This window comes from Nerophis lumbriciformis, linkage group LG07 (genome assembly GCF_033978685.3).
Source record: "Nerophis lumbriciformis linkage group LG07, RoL_Nlum_v2.1, whole genome shotgun sequence".
Lineage (NCBI taxonomy): Eukaryota > Metazoa > Chordata > Actinopteri > Syngnathiformes > Syngnathidae > Nerophis > Nerophis lumbriciformis.
The window spans coordinates 54,160,001-54,180,000 of record NC_084554.2 but is presented as its reverse complement, the minus strand read 5'-3'; the positions used below and the strand labels follow the sequence as shown (position 1 = coordinate 54,180,000).

At 41.6% G+C, this 20,000-nt stretch overlaps 1 protein-coding gene across 1 annotated transcript in view; it reads left to right on the top strand.

The window, feature by feature from the left end:
- The window catches only part of LOC133609344 (partitioning defective 3 homolog), a 963,929-nt gene that overhangs the window by 365,236 nt on the left and 578,693 nt on the right, over window positions 1-20,000 (top strand). Inside the window, exons 6-7 of the mRNA XM_061964873.2 lie at window positions 8,932-9,029; window positions 10,003-10,089. Coding sequence (XP_061820857.1) covers window positions 8,932-9,029; window positions 10,003-10,089 — 185 coding nt within the window. The remainder of the gene's footprint in view (window positions 1-8,931; window positions 9,030-10,002; window positions 10,090-20,000) is intronic.

Below are 20,000 nucleotides of genomic sequence, written 5' to 3'. Positions count from 1 at the left end.
ACAAGTTAAAGGTGTTTAAAGATAATACAAGCATGTTTAACACATATAGTTAATATTGTTAACAACTTAAAGGTGGTTAAAGATAATACAAGTATGTTTAACACATATAGTTAATATTGTTAACAACTTACAGGTGGTTAAAGATAATACAAGCATGTTTAACACATATAGTTAATATTGTTAACAACTTAAAGGTGGTTAAAGATAATACAAGCATGTTTAACACATATAGTTAATATTGTTAACAAGTTAAAGGTGGTTAAAGATTATACAAGCATGTTTAACACATATAGTTAATTTTGTTAACAAGTTAAAGGTGTTTAAAGATAATACAAGCATGTTTAATACATATAGTTAATATTGTTAACAAGTTAAAGGTGGTTAAAGATAATACAAGCATGTTTAACACATATAGTTAATATTGTTAACAAGTTAAAGGTGGTTAAAGATAATACAAGCATGTTTAACACATATAGTTAATATTGTTAACAAGTTAAAGGTGGTTAAAGATAATACAAGCATGTTTAACACATAGATTCCTTTCTTTCATGAAGACAAGAATATAAGTTGGTGTATTACCTGATTCTGATGACTTGCATTGATAGGAATCAGACAGTGGTGATGATAACGTCCGCATTTTCGAATGGAGGAGAAAAAAGTCCTCCTTTCTGTCCAATACCACATGAAAGTGGTTGGTTTTTGGCATCTTATTTGTCCAGCTTCCGTACTCCTTTGTATACACTTTAAAAGAAATACATTGTCGGCAAACTCCGTAGCTTGCTAGCTTGTGCACGCCAGCTTTCTGAGACTCTTATTTTGGTAGCGCAGGCAGGATGAAGCAGAGCTTTTATTGTGCAACTGTGCAGTCGGTCTTTGGAGTTTTGACGACAGGTACGGCGCCAGAGTCTGTTGAAATAAAGTGTTTCTCGCCTTCCAGTCGGTCATTTTAATGAGCTGGCAGCAGCCAGCGTCATCTCAGAAGACCCTCGGGTGCCGTGAATGTCAATCAAGTGACGAAAGTGACGTCATAGTGAAGATTTATGATCGCTCATTTTTAGGACTATTTTTTTAATGCCTGGCTGGTGATCGACTGACACACCCTCCGAGATCGACCGGTAGATCGCGATCGACGTAATGAGCACCCCTGTTCTAGTTTCTTCAAAATAGCCACCCTTTGCTCTGATTACTGTTTTGCACACTCTTGGCGTTCTCTCCATGAGCTTCAAGGGGTGGTCACCTGAAATGGTTTCCCAACAGTTTTGAACCTCTTGAAGGGTTCACTAACAAAAAACAAAACTGTGATTGGTTCTCTGCTAGCATTTGAGCTAAATGTCAGGTCATGCAATCAAACTGATATTTTGAACTGGTCCGATCAGGACCGAGGTGAAGGTGTGTCTTTGTAAATATTTCAACAAGTCATTGTTCTTTTGGCGACATTTCACATCCTGCTCTGTGGCCTCTATTGTTCAGACTGGTCCTTATTCATGAAGGCACTGGTCTGACTGGGATCTGTCACTTACACACATGTGGACTTCGGCCTGTGAGGCGGAGGCGGTGGCCGGGAACTCACCGTCCGTTGTGACCTTTCACCCTCTGAGGAGGGACCCCCCCCCACATCACTACCAATGACATGTTGGACTCGGCCGTGGCTAATTGCTGGCTTGCAATCACAAGAGCGAGGGGCCGTCGAGTCCCATGAGGCTATTAACCTGCATCAGTGCAAATTTGGGCATATTTTGAAAGGTTTAGAGGCAAATATTGAAGCAATTATGAAAATATTTAAAATGGGATGGAGTGGATTTATTATACACTCTTAGGAAAAGTATTTTTTGGACGTGACTGTTAGCTAGAACCTCACTTCTCTTGACACTCACAAGGATTTGGAGAAGAAAATATTGTCATGTCTTGACATCTGAGGGGTGCACAAATTATACATTAATCGGCAAAAGGCAGCTAGTTACGTATTTAAACATATTTGAATGACATAGCGAGTGGTGCTGTGATCGTGACGCTGAGGGAAGCCCAGACTTCCCTCTCCCCAGCCACTTCGTCCAGCTCCTTGCTGGGGGATCCCGAGGCGTTCCCAGGCCAGCCGGGAGACATAGTCTTCCCAACGTGTCCTGGGTCTTCCCCGTGGCATCCTACCGGTCGGACGTGCCCTAAACACCTCCCTCGGAAGGCGTTCGGGTGGCATCCTGACCAGATGCCCGAACCACCTCATCTGACTCCTCTCCATGTGGAGGAGCAGCGGCTTTACTTTGAGTTCCTCCCGGATGACAGAGCTTCACACTCAATCTCTAAGGGAGAGACCCGCCAAACTCATTTCGGCCGCTTGTGCCCGTGATCTTGTCCTTTTGGTCAGGACCCAGTTCACATACCTTGGCTCCACCTGGACTCTGTACTCCTCATCAGATGCTGAATCTCCCTGTATCACCATCAACGACTATGAACTAGATGTCGTCAGCCAGTTCACATACCTTGGCTCCGCCATCTCTGACAACCTCTCACTGGAAGCAGAGACCAACAAGAGGATCGGCAAGGCATGCACAACCTTGGCCAGGTGGTCGCAAAAGGTGTGGAACAACAGCATGCTGACAATAAACACCAAGATCGCTGTGTATCGTGCCTGCGTGCTAAGCACTCTCTTGTACGCCAGCGAATTCTGGACTCTGTACTCCTCGTCAGATGCTGAACCACCCTGTATCACCATCAACGACTATGAACTAGATGTCGTCAGCCAGTTCACATACCTTGGCTCCACCATCACTGACAACCTCTCACTGGAAGCAGAGACCAACAAGAGGATCGGCAAGGCATGCACAACCTTGGCCAGGTGGTCGCAAAAGGTGTGGAACAACAGCATGCTGACAATAAACACCAAGATCGCTGTGTATCGTGCCTGCGTGCTAAGCACTCTCTTGTACGCCAGCGAATTCTGGACTCTGTACTCCTCGTCAGATGCTGAACCACCCTGTATCACCATCAACGACTATGAACTAGATGTCGTCAGCCAGTTCACATACCTTCGCTCCACCATCACTGACAACCTCTCACTGGAAGCAGAGACCAACAAGAGGATCGGCAAGGGATCCACAACCTTGGCCAGGTTGTTGCAAAGAGTGTGGAACAACAGCATGCGACAATAAACACCAAGATCGCTGTGTATCGCGCCTGCGTGCCAAGCACTCTCTTGTACACCAGCGAATCCTGGACTCTGTACTCTTCGCAGGAATGCCTTTCACATGCGCTGCCTCCGTCGCATACTCGGGATTACATGGAGGTGCAACGAGGTGCTGATGCAAGCCAAGATTCCCAGCATGGTCACTCTCCTGGGCCATGTGCGTCGAACGGACGATGGCCGGATCCCCAAAGACATCCTCTACGCAGAGCTTGCCTCCGAGGCAAGAGGACAACGGGACGGCCACATCTTCGCTTCAAGGATATCTGCAAGCGTGACCTGAAAGCGCTCAACATGGACCTGAACACCTGGGAAAAGCTTGCTCAGGACAGATCCAGCTGGAGACACACCGTGAACACTGGACTGAAAGCTGGCGAGGCAAAACTCTGCCAGCTTGCAGATGAGAAGGGCAAGCAACTACATCCTGTAGCTGACTCGACCTACAAATGCACAAGTGCAACAGAGACTGTCCCTCCCGTGTGGGTCTGTACACGTTAGTTGGTCAGACGCTGCATGACCAACTAAAACACATCCAAGGGGCGCCAATCCATTGTCTTCCGAGACTTACGGATGCCAACAAAATATTCGATATATATTTCTTTGGGTCGGATGAAACCAGAAATGATGACGCAAGATTCGTTTCATGAAGTCACTCACGCTTTTGGAACCCAGTGAACAGGAAACAGGAAGTGTCACGCAGCAATGGGAGGGACACGCTAACAGCCAGTCACGTACCAGTATCAACTGCAGTTCGCCTCCCAGTCCCAGACTGTAGTCGAGGAGCGCAGGGGAGACGTTTCCTCCAGGACCGATGTTTTCCTAGGGGGCAACACCCTTCACTTTACTTTTATCGTGATCTAGTTTTCGGCCATATTGCCCAGTCCTATGACCTGATATGCAACCCAGCAATAGCACACACACTTACAGCGGGTTTCCTTTGGAGCACAAGCTGATGGGGGGTGACAGCTCCTCCACACACACTCTCTTAAGCAGTGGGCTTTTCTCCGTGTGTGTGTGTGTGTGTGTCCGCACAGCGCAGCTGCTACCTCTCCCCTGCTCTTAGCTTCCCAACCTGCCAGCCCATTTGACGGTAACACGACTTTGCACTTTGCGGCGTCGGATCGCTCCCTTCCCAATGTCACAGACCCTGGCACATTTTTTCTCTCCTGCAGGCCCAGAACTGAGCTGTGATCCGCTCTATTGGACGAGAGGTTGCCGGGGAGAATAGGATCGGGGTTTATGAGGGCCAAGGGCGAAAGAGCGAGCCACAGGAAGCGGAAAAAGCCGTGTTGTCTTCCCCACTCCAGCGGTTGCCATGGGATCAAGCGGGTGCTAAAAGCACTCAGGGGGAAGGGAGAAATGGAGGGCAGGCGGAGAATAACAAAGGAAGGGTGAGGGAGAGTTGAAGGAGAAGGAGAGGGGAGAGTATATTTAGCCATGTCTCTCTCGCCCTGTCACTCAGCACTCAGACAACACCCACAATAATCACGCTTGGCAGAAGATCGGAAGAGATGGCTTCACCCTCTGCCTCTGGTCACTAGGACACTATGACCCGACTGTCCTCAAGTCGGGTGACCTCACATGCATAATACATGTTAGGGCTGTAACGATGACTACGGTAATAACGATAACTACAGTCATAACGATAACTACGGTAATAACAGTAACTACAGTAATAACTACAGTAATAACAACAACTAGGTAATAACGGTAACTATGGTAACAACGATTACTAGGTAATAACGATAACTACGGTAATAACGATAACTACGGTCATAACGTTAATTACGGCAATAATGTTGACTACGGTAACAATAACTAAGATCATAATGATAACTACGGTAATAACGATAACTACGGTCATAACGATAACTAGGTCATAACGATAACTAGGTAATAACGATAACTACGGTCATAACGATAACTACGGTCGTAACAATAACTACGGTCATAACGATAACTACGGTCGTAACGATAACTACGGTAATAACGATAACTGCGGTAATAACGATAACTACGGTCATAGCGATAACTACGGTCGGAGCGATTACTAGGTAATAACGATAAATGCGGTAATAACGATAAATGCAGTAATAACGATAATTACAGTCATAACGATAACTACGGTCATAACGATAACTACGGTCGTAACGATAACTATGGTCGTAACGATAACTGCGGTAATAACGATAACTGCTGTAATAATGATAACTACGGTCAAAGTGATAGCTACGGTCATAGCGATAACTACGGTCATAGCGATAACTACGGTCATAACGATAACTAGGTAATAACGATAAATGCGGTAATAACGATAAATGCAGTAGTAACGAAATATTCACCATCTTGTGTGTAGATATTCCCCATCTTGTGTGGAGATATTCCCCATCTTGTGTGGCGATATTCACCATTTTGTTTAGATATATTCCCCATCTTGTGTGGAGATATTCCCCATCTTGTGTGGATATATTCCCCACCTTGTGTGGCGATATTCACCATCTAGTGTGGAGATATTCACCATCTTGTGTGGAGATATTCACCATCTTGTGTGGAGATATTCCCCACCTTGTGTGGAGATATTCACCATCTTGTGTGGAGATATTCCCCATCTTGTGTGGAGATATTCACCATCTTGTGTGGAGATATTCCCCATCTTGTGTGGAGATATTCCCCATCTTGTGTGGAGATATTCCCCATCTTGTGTGGAGATATTCCCCATCTTGTGTGGGGATATTCCCCATCTTGTGTGGAGATATTCACCATCTTGTGTGGAGATGTTCCCCATCTTCTGTGGAGATATTCACCATCTTGTGTGGAGATATTCACCATCTTGCGTGGAGATATTCACCATTTTGTTTGGATGTATTCACCATCTTGTGTGGAGATATTCCCCATCTTTGTGGAGATATTCACCATCTTGTGTGGAAATATTCACCATCTTGTGTGGAGATATTCACCATCTTGTGTGGAGGTATTCACCATCTTGTGTGGAGATATTTACCATCTTGTGTGGAAATATTCACCATCTTCTGTGGAGATATTCACCATCTTGTGTGGAGATATTCACCATCTTGTTTGGATATATGCACCATCTTTTGTGGATATATTCACCATCTTGTGTGGAAATATTCCCCATCTTGTGTGGCGATATTCCCCATCTTATGTGGAGATATTCCCCATCTTATGTGGAGATATTCCCCATCTTGTGTGGAGATATTCACCATCTTGTTTGGATTTATTCACCATATTGTGTGGAGATATTCACCATCTTGTGTGGAGATACTCCCCATCTTATGTGGAGATATTCCCCATCTTGTGTGGAGATATTCACCATCTTGTTTGGATTTATTCACCATCTTGTGTGAAGATATTCACCATCTTGTGTGGAGATATTCCTCATCTTGTGTGGAGATATTCCCCATCTTGTGTGGAGATATTCCCCATCTTGTGTGGAGATATTCACCATCTAGTGTGGAGATATTCACCATCTTTTGTGGAGATATTCACCATCTTGTGTGGATATATTCACCATCTTGTTTGGATATATTCACCATCTTGTGTGGAGATATTCCCCATCTTGTGTGAAGATATTCACCATCTTGTGTGGAGATATTCCCCATCTTGTGTGGGGATATTCCCCATCTTGTGTGAAGATATTCACCATCTTGTGTGGAGATGTTCCCCATCTTCTGTGGAGATATTCACCATCTTGTGTGGAGATATTCACCATCTTGTGTGGAGATATTCACCATTTTGTTTGGATATATTCACCATCTTGTGTGGAGATATTCCCCATCTTTGTGGAGATATTCACCATCTTGTGTGGAAATATTCACCATCTTGTGTGGAGATATTCACCATTTTGTTTAGAGATATTCCCCATCTTGTGTGGAGATATTCACCATCTAGTGTGGAGATATTCACCATCTTGTGTGGATATATTCACCATCTTGTGTGGAGATATTCCCCATCTTGTGTGGAGATAGTCCCCATCTTGTGTGGAGATATTCCCCATCTTATGTGGAGATATTCCCCATCTTGTGTGGAGATATTCCCCATCTTGTGTGGAGATACTCCCCATCTTGTGTGGAGATATTCACCATCTTGTGTGGAGATATTCCCCATCTTGTGTGGAGATATTCCCCATCTTGTGTGGAGATATTCCCCATCTTGTGTGGATATATTCCCCATCTTGTGTGGAGATATTCCCCATCTTGTGGGGAGATATTCCCCATCTTGTGTGGAGATATTCACCATCTTGTGTGGAGATATTCCCCATCTTGTGTGGAAATATTCACCATCTTGTGTGGAGATATTCCCCATCTTGTTTAGAGATATTCCCCATCTTGTAGGAGGTTGTGACTTAGATCTTCCAGCAGATAAACGAGTGAGAAGCCAGTAGAGATGCGCGGATAGGCAATTATTTCATCCGCAACCGCATCACAAAAGTCGTCAACCATCCGCCATCCACCCGAACTAACATTTAATCAAAACCGCACCCGCCCGTACCCGCCCGTTGTTATATATCGAATATAGACGATGCAAGGCATTAGTGAGGTTATAAAGCTTTTGCCTGTTAAAGAATGGAGACTGATCCAATGTAGCAGAGACATTCAATGCGTGCCACGCTGTCACGGCCCAGACGCACACCAGTGCGCAATCATCTGGGAGCCGCGCTGAGCGCACCTCCAAGCGCGTGGAGGTGCGATGTCCCTCGCACCCGCGGCGGCTCCACCCGGGCTCGCGCCCGAGGCTTCAGCGCGCACCGCGGCGGCCATCCTACTCGTCGCGGCCTAGCCCTCGCGGCTCTCGCTGCCGGCGACGGCCGGGTATGGACCCGACGCTCGAGCGCCATCCATTTTCAGGGTCTAGTTGATTCGGCAGGTGGGTTGTTACACACTCCTTAGCGGGTTCCGACTTCCATGGCCACCGTCCTGCTGTCTATATCAACCAACACCTTTTCTGGGGTCTGATGAGCGTCGGCATCGGGCGCCTTAACCCGGCGTTCGGTTCATCCCGCAGCGCCAGTTCTGCTTACCAAAAGTGGCCCACTCGGCTCACCAGGGTGAGCCCCACCCCTTTCGTGAGCGCACTGCGCGCGGAGTGACCCCTGTTACGCGCCCCCGTTGCCGGGGGTGGCGGGCAGGTAAGCTGCGCGGGCGGAGCGCGCGGAGTGACCCCTGTTACGAGCCGCCGGCCACGGGGGTGGCGGGCAGGTAAGCTGCTTACCTGCTGCGCGTGACGCCGGCCGCGGCGAAGGCGGACGAGGCGGGGTGTCGGTGCGGTGGGCGCGGTGGTGACCCTGGACGTGCGTCGGGCCCTTCCCGCGGATCGCCTCAGCTACGGCTCCCGGTGGGGCCCTCTCGGGGGAAGGGGCCTCGGTCCCGGACCCCGGCGAGGCGTCACTTCTCCGCTCCGTAAAAGTGTCCATCTCTTTTTTTTTTCTTCTTCTGTTGTGGCATATGCTGCAGGTGCCTGCTCGTTTTTCGTATGTGGGTAACAACATTTAACTATGTATATATATTTCCAAATTGGTTTAACTGCCACCCGCCTGAATCTATTTCAAATCTAATTTTTTTTTATTTCAACCGCCCGACCCGACCCGCGGATAAAATCTTTTTTTTTTTTTTTTCAACCGCATGACTCCGCGGTTGTGTCCGCAAACCGTGCATCTCTAGAAGCCAGAGGACACAAGATGACATAATGACAAAGTATGGAATGTTCCTGACCGACTTTGTCCTTTTTGTGTTTAGGAAGAGGAAGAAGCCAGACGGAAACACCGAGTTGAGCGAATAGAACCAGTGGGAAGAGCCGACTCCGCCTTGGACCATTGGCCGCTGCCAAGTTTGGAGTGAGTAACCACAACGTCTTTACACTATGACATAGACACAACATCACACACACACAAACACACACCAGTCTTGCGCTCCAAAGCCAGAAGATTATTGTACATTCGGGGCGGCATGGCGTAGTGGGTAGAGCAACCGTGCCAGAAACCTGAGGGTTGCAGGTTCGCTCCCCGCCTCTTACCATTCAAAAATCGCTGCCGTTGTGTCCTTGGGCGGGACACTTCACCCTTTGCCCCCGGTGCCACTCACACCGGTGAATGGAATGATGAATGATAGGTGGTGGTCAGAGGGGCCGTTGGCGCAAATTGCAGCCACGCTTCCGTCAGTCTACCCCAGGGCAGCTGTGGCTATGAAAGTAGCTTACCACCACCAGGTGTGAATGAATGATGGGTTCTACATGTAAAGCGACTTTGGGTACTTAGAAAAGCGCTATATAAATCCCAGGTATTACATTGTGTCGGGGGAATATTTGTGACATTGTTGAACACTCTGGGAGTTAGGGAGTGATAAATGATCGTCGCCGTTAGCGTTAGCACAAACTTAGCAGTGTGAGGCGACCCTTTAACAAAGGTCTGCTTTGGCATATTTTTCTTTGGTCTCATCACAATTAAAGAAACAATTGTCATTGAGGAGCGTGGGCCAGTGACAGGATAAAAGACTTATCTGTGGTGTTCATTTGTGTCTTTTATCTCCGCAAATTAACCTCCTCGCGTTTTTCAATTAATCCCCTTTCTCTTAACGCCACAATCTGATCTTAATCACTTAATTGGAGTCTCCATTTGGGTCTCTGACTGACCCCGGGGTCCACCTGTAATGGATGACTTTGCATTGACTAGACAAGGCAGCTTCATAAATCTCCTTTCTCTCCGTGTACGTGGCTTTCCTGTTGTTGTTCCTTAATTTGTGCCTGTCTCCTTCCACATATTCCCTCCTCTGGCCACCACCACCACCATCATCATCATCATCATCATCCAGCAGAGCCATGCTCAAGCCCGTGGAGGTGTCCAACACAGGAGGGCCCCTGGGGATCCACCTGGTGCCCTTCAGTGCACAAGATTTCAGGTAAAAAGTTTTATGTTTTGCATGAGATTAATCACACGGATTAATTTCGATGAATCACACAAAAATATCATTATTTTTTTTCATCCATGTTTATCTCGTTTCATTCAAGAATGAAGCGAAGGGTGTGTTTCCATAGCACAAAGAAAGACGACTCATATCAATCAAATTGATTCATTTCGATTCGTCATTCAGTCAGTCTTTCTCGATATTAATCATGTTTCATTTTGCACGAGCAAAGATACTCGAGTAAGAAGGGCGTGTCAGCTCGTTTGCCGAACCAAAATTCCGATTAATTTTGACTAATCACACTTACCGTATTTTCCGCACTATTAGCCGCACCTAAAAACCACAAATTTACTCAAAAGCTGACAGTGCGCCTTATAACCCGGTGCGCTTTATATATGGATTAATATTAAGATTCATTTTCATAAAGTTTCGGTCTCGCAACTACGGTAAACAGCCGCCATCTTTTTTCCCCGTAGAAGAGGAAGTGCTTCTTCTTCTACGCAAGCAACCGCCAAGGTAAGCACCCGCCCCCATAGAACAGGAAGCGCTTCTTCTTCTACTGTAAGCAACCACCCGCCCGCGTAGAAGAAGAAGAAGCGCGCGGATATTACCGTACGTTTCGTTTCCTTTGTGTGTTTACATCTGTAAAGACCACAAAATGGCTCCTACTAAGCGACAGGTTTCCGGTTCATGAAAAGACGCAATCTCTCCATCCGCACACGGACTACTATTTCACAGCAACTGCCTAAAGACTTTCAAGAAAAGCTGGCTACTTTCCGTGCATATTGTAAAAACAATATAGCTGAAAAAAAGATCCGGCCAGAGAACATTATCAACATGGACGAGGTTCCACTGACTTTTGATATTCCTGTGAACCGCACTGTGGATACAACGGGAGCACGTTACGGTGAATATTCGCACCACAGGGAATGAGAAGTCATCCTTCACTGTGGTTCTAGCTTGCCATGCTAATGGCCAGAAACTTCCACCCATGGTGATATTCAAAAGGAAGACCTTGCCAAAAGAGACCTTTCCAGCCGGCGCCATCATAAAAGCTAACTCGAAGGGATGGATGGATGAAGAAAAGATGAGCGAGTGGTTAAGGTAAGTTTACGCGAAGAGGCCGGGTGGCTTTTTTCACGCAGCTCCGTCCATGTTGATATACGACTCCATGCGCGCCCACATCACGCTGGTTTTTAATATATTATTAAAGTTTGACTGACCTATCTGACTGTTTTTTTGACATTCCTTTAGCGCAGTTAGATGCGGCTTACAACACGCGGCGGCTTATAGGTGGACAAAGTTTTGAAATATGCCGTTCATTGAAGGCGCGGCTTATAACCCAGGGCGGCTTATGGTGCGGAAAATACGGTAAATACCATTCATTTTCAATCAATCAATCAATATATAATCCTAAATCTGTCAGGTTTAAACACTGATGACATTTATTAAACAGTCAAGAAGCAAGGAATCATGCAGAGACAGAGTTCAATTTTGCACAATTGAGGAGACACGTTATTTGGGCTGTATTCTAGTTACAGATCCAAACTACGTTCTAAAAGTTCAGCCCGCGTGCTTCCTCTATTTATTTGGGAGGTCCCTGGTTACATCACTGAAGCTGTCGCTGAGGGAAGGGGGGTAATCTGGACAACTCCAGTTAGACACAATATATGATTATACAAAAATTGCATATGTGTTGACGCCATACTTGCCAACCCTCCCGGATTTTCCGGGAGACTCCCGGAATTCAGTGCCTCTCCCGAAAACCTCCCGGGACAAATTTTCTCCCGAAAAACTCCCGAAATTCAGGCGGACCTGAGTGACGTGTTGACAACACACAACAACAGTGTCTACCGTAAAGCAGTTCGTCTGCCGTAAACAGCAATGTTGTGACACTTTTAAACAGGACAATACTGCCATCTACTGTACATGCATATGTGACCCACCCATAATGTGTCACATTTTTGTGTTGATTTATTTATTTTATTTTGTGGTTTGAATTCGTTTTTGGAGCTGTCATTACACATTTATCAGTATTCACATTGGTCAGTAGGGGGCAGTAGGGCGTTTCTTCCCAATTGAATGCTATCACCTGCAGACCGGAAGTGGCTTGTCATTCTGATGAGCGCGACCAGTCTGTGAACAATTGAAACGTCCTGTGTGCTTTTTCCTCCTCTATAACAGGTTAGTTTTGGTGAATCAACTCATTGAATAATATCCATGTGATCTTTATAAGTTTAAGTACACATTCTGATGGTGGAGCCTAACTCTAAATTGTTTGTGAGTTGTAGTTTGTAAATGAACACTGAAATTCAAGTATTTATTTTATTTATATATATATATATATATATATATATATATATATATATATATATATATATATATATATATATATATATATATATATATATATATATATATATAGCTAGAATTCACATATATAGCTAGAATTCACTGAAAGTCAAGTATTTCTTATATATATATATATATATATATATATATATATATATATATATATATATATATATATATATATATATATATATATATCTTAACCACGCCCCCGACCACACCCCCTCCCCCACCTCCCGAAATCGGAGGTCTCAAGGTTGGCAAGTATGGTTGACGCTGGTGATATCGCCTTGTCTCTGTTCTGTCTGCGTCACGGCGGTGTTCGGCCTTGGCAGTCAGCAGGCCGTTCCTGGACACAAACACTGATACCAGACTGGCTTGCAATCTTTTTGTTTGCCAGCTTTGCACAGACAAAGAAAAACAGCACTGCCGCACAATTAACAATAATTATAGCAAAAAAAATAAAAGTTGTGTGATAATATATACATAATTATTCTAACAAAATCACGAGCAGGGCCGGCCCGTGGCATAGGCCATATAGGCAAATGCTAAGGGCGCCGTCCATCAGGGGGCGCCATGCCAGTGCCACAAATGTTGGAGAAAAAAAAAGAAAAAAAAAAGTTGTTACTATTATTTCTAAATACAAAAAATAATCTCACGTTAATTAAAATGCAAAGTAAAGCCTATTTAATAGAAATATTATTTGTTACAACATTACGCCCCCCCTCCTCCCCCCGCACGGTGCGCCCCCTCCCTTCCCGTATCATGACTCTTTTTGGACGTCACCACATCAAAAAATCAACACAGGATGTCAAAACGGCCAAAACTGTCAGGTGCCCAGGGAAGAAAAAAGAGAAAAGAAGAGGAGGAGAAACGAGAAAAAGACAGAGGTAGCAGGTAGGTAACGTTAGCCTACATGAAATTATTTGTCTGTTACAGAATGTGATAGTAACCTGGCTTTTTAGCATTAAGCTAATGTTACATGATTCGGCAATTGCTAATCAATAAATAGCTAGTTCTGTTTTAACGTCGGGTTAATATTGTGGAGGGGGCTAAATTGTTATGGAAAATAATAATGTAACGTTAGGTAATTACAGTACTCCCACCTTACATTCCTCAGGGACATTTGTATTAGATCTTTTAAGCAGGTGTTTTTTGTTTACATTATTGCCTTCTGGTTAGCTAATGTTTGCCCTGCAGGTAATAGTCACTTTTCCACCCCTTTATATATTAGGTATAGTTGTAAGTAAAAAAAAAAGGTCAAAGACAAAGCTATTCGGGTTCTTGTGAGTATATACACTTCACTGCCGATGTGGGGGGGCGCCACCTAAAATCTTGCCTAGGGCGCCAGATTGGTTAGGGCCGGGCCTGATCACGAGTGTCTCAAAGGGCTGCCCGAGCCACAACGACTGAGATCCCACATTAGGGCAAGGAAAAACTCAACCCTAATCTATACAAAGACAAGATGAAAACAGACACAAAAAGGTCAGAAACAAACATTGAAGTCTACAAAGGAGATCAAATAAATTAAAAGAGCACCGAGTTGATGCAACCAGCTGCCACATAAAGAGAAGTAAAACACTTAAAAAAATGTGCAATACATGTCGCACACATTGTCTTGCACCATGCATACACAACCAAGCATGCACAAGACATTGACACAACGTTGATGTCCTTTGAAATTGACTTTGGAACAACGTTGCAAAATAGTTGCATTTGTAAATTGAGACGACGTTGACGTATAACGTTGGATCCACGTTGTTGGTTGGGAAATCTTAGAATAAATGGTGACAAAAATCAAGTTGTTTCAACGTTGTATTTGTGTTGTTGAATATTGGTTGGGAAATGACCACATTTTAATGTTAAATCAACGTCATATACTGACATTGATTAAACGTCGTCTAAAAAGCATGTTGTTTCAACGTATTGTTTGTGTTGTGGAATATTGGTTGGGAAATGACCAAAATTCAACGGTCGAATCAACGTCACAACCTGACGTTGATTTAATGTTTTAAAAAAGCGTGTTGTTTCAACGTTGTATTTGTGTTGTAGAATATTGGTTGGGAATTACCAAATTTCAATAGTCATAACCCAACATTGATTAACGTCGTCAAAAAGCATGTTGTTCCAACGTTGTATTTGTGTTGTAGAATATTGGTTGAAAAATGACCAAATTTCAACTGTCGAATCAACGTCACAACCTGACGTTGATTAAATGTTTTAAAAAAGCATGTTGTTCCAACGTTGTATTTGTGTGGTAGAATATTGGTTGGGAAATGACCAAATTTCAATCGTCAAATCAACGTCACAACATGACATTGATTAAACGTGGTCAAAAAGCATGTTGTTTCAACGTTGTATTTGTGTTGTAGAATATTGGTTGGAAATTACCAAATTTCAATAGTCATAACCCAACATTGATTAACGTTGTCAAAAAGCATGTTGTTCCAACGTTGTATTTGTGTTGTAGAATGATGGTTGTAAAATGACCAAAATTCAATGGTCAAATCAACGTCAGAACCCAACATTGATTAAACGTTGTCAAAAAGCATGTTGTTTCAACGTATTGTTTGTGTTGTGGAATTTTGGTTGGGAAATGACCAAAATTCAACGGTCGAATCAACGTCACAACCTGACGTTGATTAAATGTTTTAAAAAAAACATGTTTCAATGTTGTATTTGTGTGGTAGATTATTGGTTGGAAAATGACCAAAACTCAATGGTCAAACCAACGTCAGAACCCAACATTGATTAAACGTTGTCAAAAAGCATGTTGTTTCAACGATATGTTTGTGTTGTAGAATATTGGTTGTAAAATGACCAAAATTCAATGTCAAATCAACGTCAGAACCCAACATTGATTAAACGTTGTCAAAAAGCATGTTGTTCCAACGTTGTATTTGTGTTGTAGAATATTGGTTGGTAAATGACCAAATTTCAACTGTCGAATGAACGTCAGAACCCAACATTGATTAAACGTTGTCTAAAAAGCATGTTGTTTCAATGTTGTATTTGTGTTGTAGAATATTGGTTGGGAATGACCAAATTTCAATAGTCATAACCCAACATTGATTAACGTTATCAAAAATCATATTGTTCCAACGTTGTATTTGTGTTGTAGAATGATGGTTGTAAAATTACCAAAATTCAATGTCAAATCAACGTCAGAACCCAACATTGATTAAACGTTGTCAAAAAGCATTTTGTTTCAACGTTATGTTTGTGTTGTAGAATATTGGTTGGGAAATGACCAAAAATCAATGGTCAAAATCAACGTCAGAACCCAACATTGATTAAATGTTGTCAAAAAGCATGTTGTTTCAACGTTATGTTTGTGTTGTAGAATATTGGTTGGGAAATGACCAAAAATCAATGGTCAAAATCAACGTCAGAACCCAACATTGATTAAATGTTGTCAAAAAGCATGTTGTTTCAACGTTGTATTTGTGTTGTAGAATATTGGTTGGGAATGACCAAATTTCAATAGTCATAACCCAACATTGATTAAACGTCGTCAAAAAGCATGTTGTTCCAACGTTGTATTTGTGTTGTAGAATATTGGTTGGAAAATGACCAAATTTCAACTGTCGAATCAACGTCACAACCTGACGTTGATTAAATGTTTTAAAAAAGCATGTTGTTTCAACGTTGTTTTTGTGTTGTAGAATATTGGTTGGGAAATGACCAAATTTCAATCGTCAAATCAACGTCACAACATGACATTGATTAAACGTGGTCAAAAAGCATGTTGTTTCAACGTTGTATTTGTGTTGTAGAATATTGGTTGGAAATTACCAAATTTCAATAGTCAGAACCCAACATTGATTAACGTTGTCAAAAAGCATGTTGTTCCAACGTTGTATTTGTGTTGTAGAATATTGGTTGGAAAATGGGAAAATGACCAAATTTCAATGCCAAATCAACGTCATATCCTGACATTGATTAAACGTTGTCTAAAAAGCATGTTGTTTCAACGTTGTATTTGTGTTGTAGAATATTGGTTGGGAAATGACCAAATTTCAACGGTCAAATCAACGTCACAACCTGACGTTGGTTAAATGTTTTAAAAAAACATGTTTCAATGTTGTATTTTTGTGGTAGATTATTGGTTGGAAAATGACCAAAACTCAATGGTCAAACCAACGTCAGAACCCAACATTGATTAAACGTTGTCAAAAAGCATGTTGTTTCAACGTTATGTTTGTGTTGTAGAATATTGGTTGGGAAATGACCAAATTTCAACGGTCGAATCAACGTCACAACCTGACGTTGATTAAATGTTTTAAAAAAGCATGTTGTTTCATTGTTGTATTTGTGTGGTAGATTATTGTTTGGGAAATTACCAAATTTCAATCGTCAAATCAACGTCACAACATGACATTGATTAGACGTGGTCAAAAAGCATGTTGTTCCAACGTTGTATTTGTGTTGTAGAATATTGGTTGGAAATTCCCAAATTTCAATCGTCAAATCAACGTCAGCACCCAACATTGATTAAACGTTTTTAAAAAGCATGTTGTTTCAACGTTGTATTTGTGTTGTAGAATATTGGTTGGAAATTACCAAATTTCAATAGTCATAACCCAACATTGATTAAACATTGTCAAAAAGCATGTTGTTCCAACGTTGTATTTGTGTTGTAGAATATTGGTTGGGAAATAGGAAAATGACCAAATTTCAATGCCAAATCAACGTCATATCCTGACATTGATTAAACGTTGTCTAAAAAGCATGTTGTTTCAACGTTGTATTTGTGTGGTAGATTATTGGTTGGGAAATGACCAAAACTTAATGGTCAAACCAACGTCAGAACCCAACATTGATTAAACGTTGTCAAAAAGCATGTTGTTTCAATGTTGTATTTGTGTTGTAGAATATTGGTTGGGAAATGACCAAATTTCAATCGTCAAATCAACGTCAGAACCCAACATTGATTAAATGTGGTCAAAAAGCATGTTGTTTCAACGTTGTATTTGTCTTGTAGAATATTTGTTGTAAAATGACCAAAATTCAATGGTCAAATCAACGTCAAAACCCAACATTGATTAAACGTTGTCAAAAAGCATGTTGTTTCAACGTTATGTTTGTGTTGTAGAATATTGGTTGGGAATTACCAAATTTCAATAGTCATATCCCAACATTGATTAACGTTGTCAAAAAGCATGTTGTTCCAACGTTGTATTTGTGTTGTAGAATATTGTTTGGGAAATGACCAAATTTCAATGGTCAAATCAACGTCAGAACCCAACATTGATTAAACGTGGTCAAAAAGCATGTTGTTTCAATGTTGTATTTGTGTTGTAGAATATTGGTTGGAAATTACCAAATTTCAATAGTCATATCCCAACATTGATTAACGTTGTCAAAAAGCATTTTGTTTCAACGTTGTATTTGTGTTGTAGAATATTGGTTGGGAAATGACCAAAAATCAATGGTCAAATCAACGTCAGAATCCGACATTGATTAAATGTTGTCTAAAAGCATGTTGTTTCAACGTTGTATTTGAGTTGTAGAATATTGGTTGGAAAATGGGAAAATGACCAAATTTCAATGCCAAATTAACGTCATATCCTGACTGATTAAACGTCTAAGAAACAACATGCTTTTTGGCAATGTTTAATCAATGTTGGGTTCTGACGTTAATTTGACATTGAATTTTGGTCATTTTACAACCATCATTCTACAAGACAAATACAACGTTGAAACAATATGCTTTTTGACAATGTTTAATCAATGTCGATGCCACGTTTAATCAATGTCGGGTTCTGACGTTGATTTGACAGTTGATTTTTGGTCATTTCCCAACCAATATTCTACAACACAAACACAACGTTGAAACAACATGCTTTTTGACTACGTTTAATCAATGTTGGGTTCTGACGTTGGTTTGACCGTTGATTTTTGTTCATTTCCCAACCAATATTCTACAACACAAATACAACATTGAAACATGTTTTTTTTAAACATTTAATCAACGTCAAGTTGTGACGTTGATTTGACCGTTGAAATTTGGTCATTTCCCAACCAAAATATTCTACAACACAAATACAACGTTGAAACAACATGCTTTTTAGACAACGTTTAATCAATGTCAGGATATGACGTTGATTTGGCATTGAAATTTGGTCATTTTCCCATTTACCAACCAATATTCTACAACTCAAATACGTTGAAACAACATGCTTTTAGACAACGTTTAATCAATGTTGGGTTCTGACGTTGATTTGACATTGAATTTTGGTCATTTTACAACCATCATTCTAAAACAAAAAATACAACGTTGGAACAATATGCTTTTTGACAACGTAAATCAATGTTGGGTTATGACTATTGAAATTTGGTAATTTCCAAACAATATTCTACAACACAAATACAACGTTGAAACAACATGCTTTTTGACAACGTTTAATCAATGTTGGGTTCTGACGTTGATTTGACGATTGAAATGTGGTCATTTCCCAACCAATATTCTACAACACAAATACAACGTTGAAACAACATGCTTTTTAGACAGCGTTTAATCAATGTCAGGATATGACGTTGATTTAGCATTGAAATTTGGTAATTTTCCCATTTTCCAACCAATATTCTACAACTCAAATACAACGTTGAAACAACATGCTTTTTGACAACGTTTAATCAATGTTGGGTTCTGACGTTGATTTGATGATTGAAATTTGGTCATTTCCCAACCAATATTCTACAACACAAATACAACGTTGAAACAACATGCTTTTTAGACAACGTTTAATCAATGTCAGGATATGACGTTGATTTAGCATTGAAATTTGGTAATTTTCCCATTTTCCAACCAATATTCTACAACTCAAATACAACGTTGAAACAACATGCTTTTTGACAACGTTTAATCAATGTTGGGTTCTGACGTTGATTTGATGATTGGAATTTGGTCATTTCCCAAACAATATTCTACAACACAAATACAACGTTGAAACAACATGCTTTTTAGACAACGTTTAATCAATGTCAGGATATGACGTTGATTTAGCATTGAAATTTGGTAATTTTCCCATTTTCCAACCAATATTCTACAACTCAAATACAACGTACCAAATTTCAATGCCAAATCAACGTCATATCCTGACATTGATTAAACTTGGTCAAAAAGCATGTTGTTTCAACGTTGTATTTGTGTTGTAGAATATTGGTTGGGAAATGACCAAATTTCAACGGTCAAATCAACGTCACAACCTGACATTGATTAAATGTTTGAAAAAAACATGTTTCAATGTTGTATTTGTGTGGTAGATTATTGGTTGGAAAATGACCAAAACTCAATGGTCAAACCAACGTCAGAACCCAACATTGATTAAACGTTGTCAAACAGCATGTTGTTTCAACGTTTTGTTTGTGTTGTAGAATATTGGTTGGGAAATGACCAAATTTCAATCGTCAAATCAACGTCAGAACCCAACATTGATTAAACGTTGTCAAAAAGCATGTTGTTTCAACGTTATGTTTGAGTTGCTCAACGTCAGGACCTACTTCAACAAGTTCTCAACGTTGTTTCAATGTCTTGTGCCTGCTGGGTC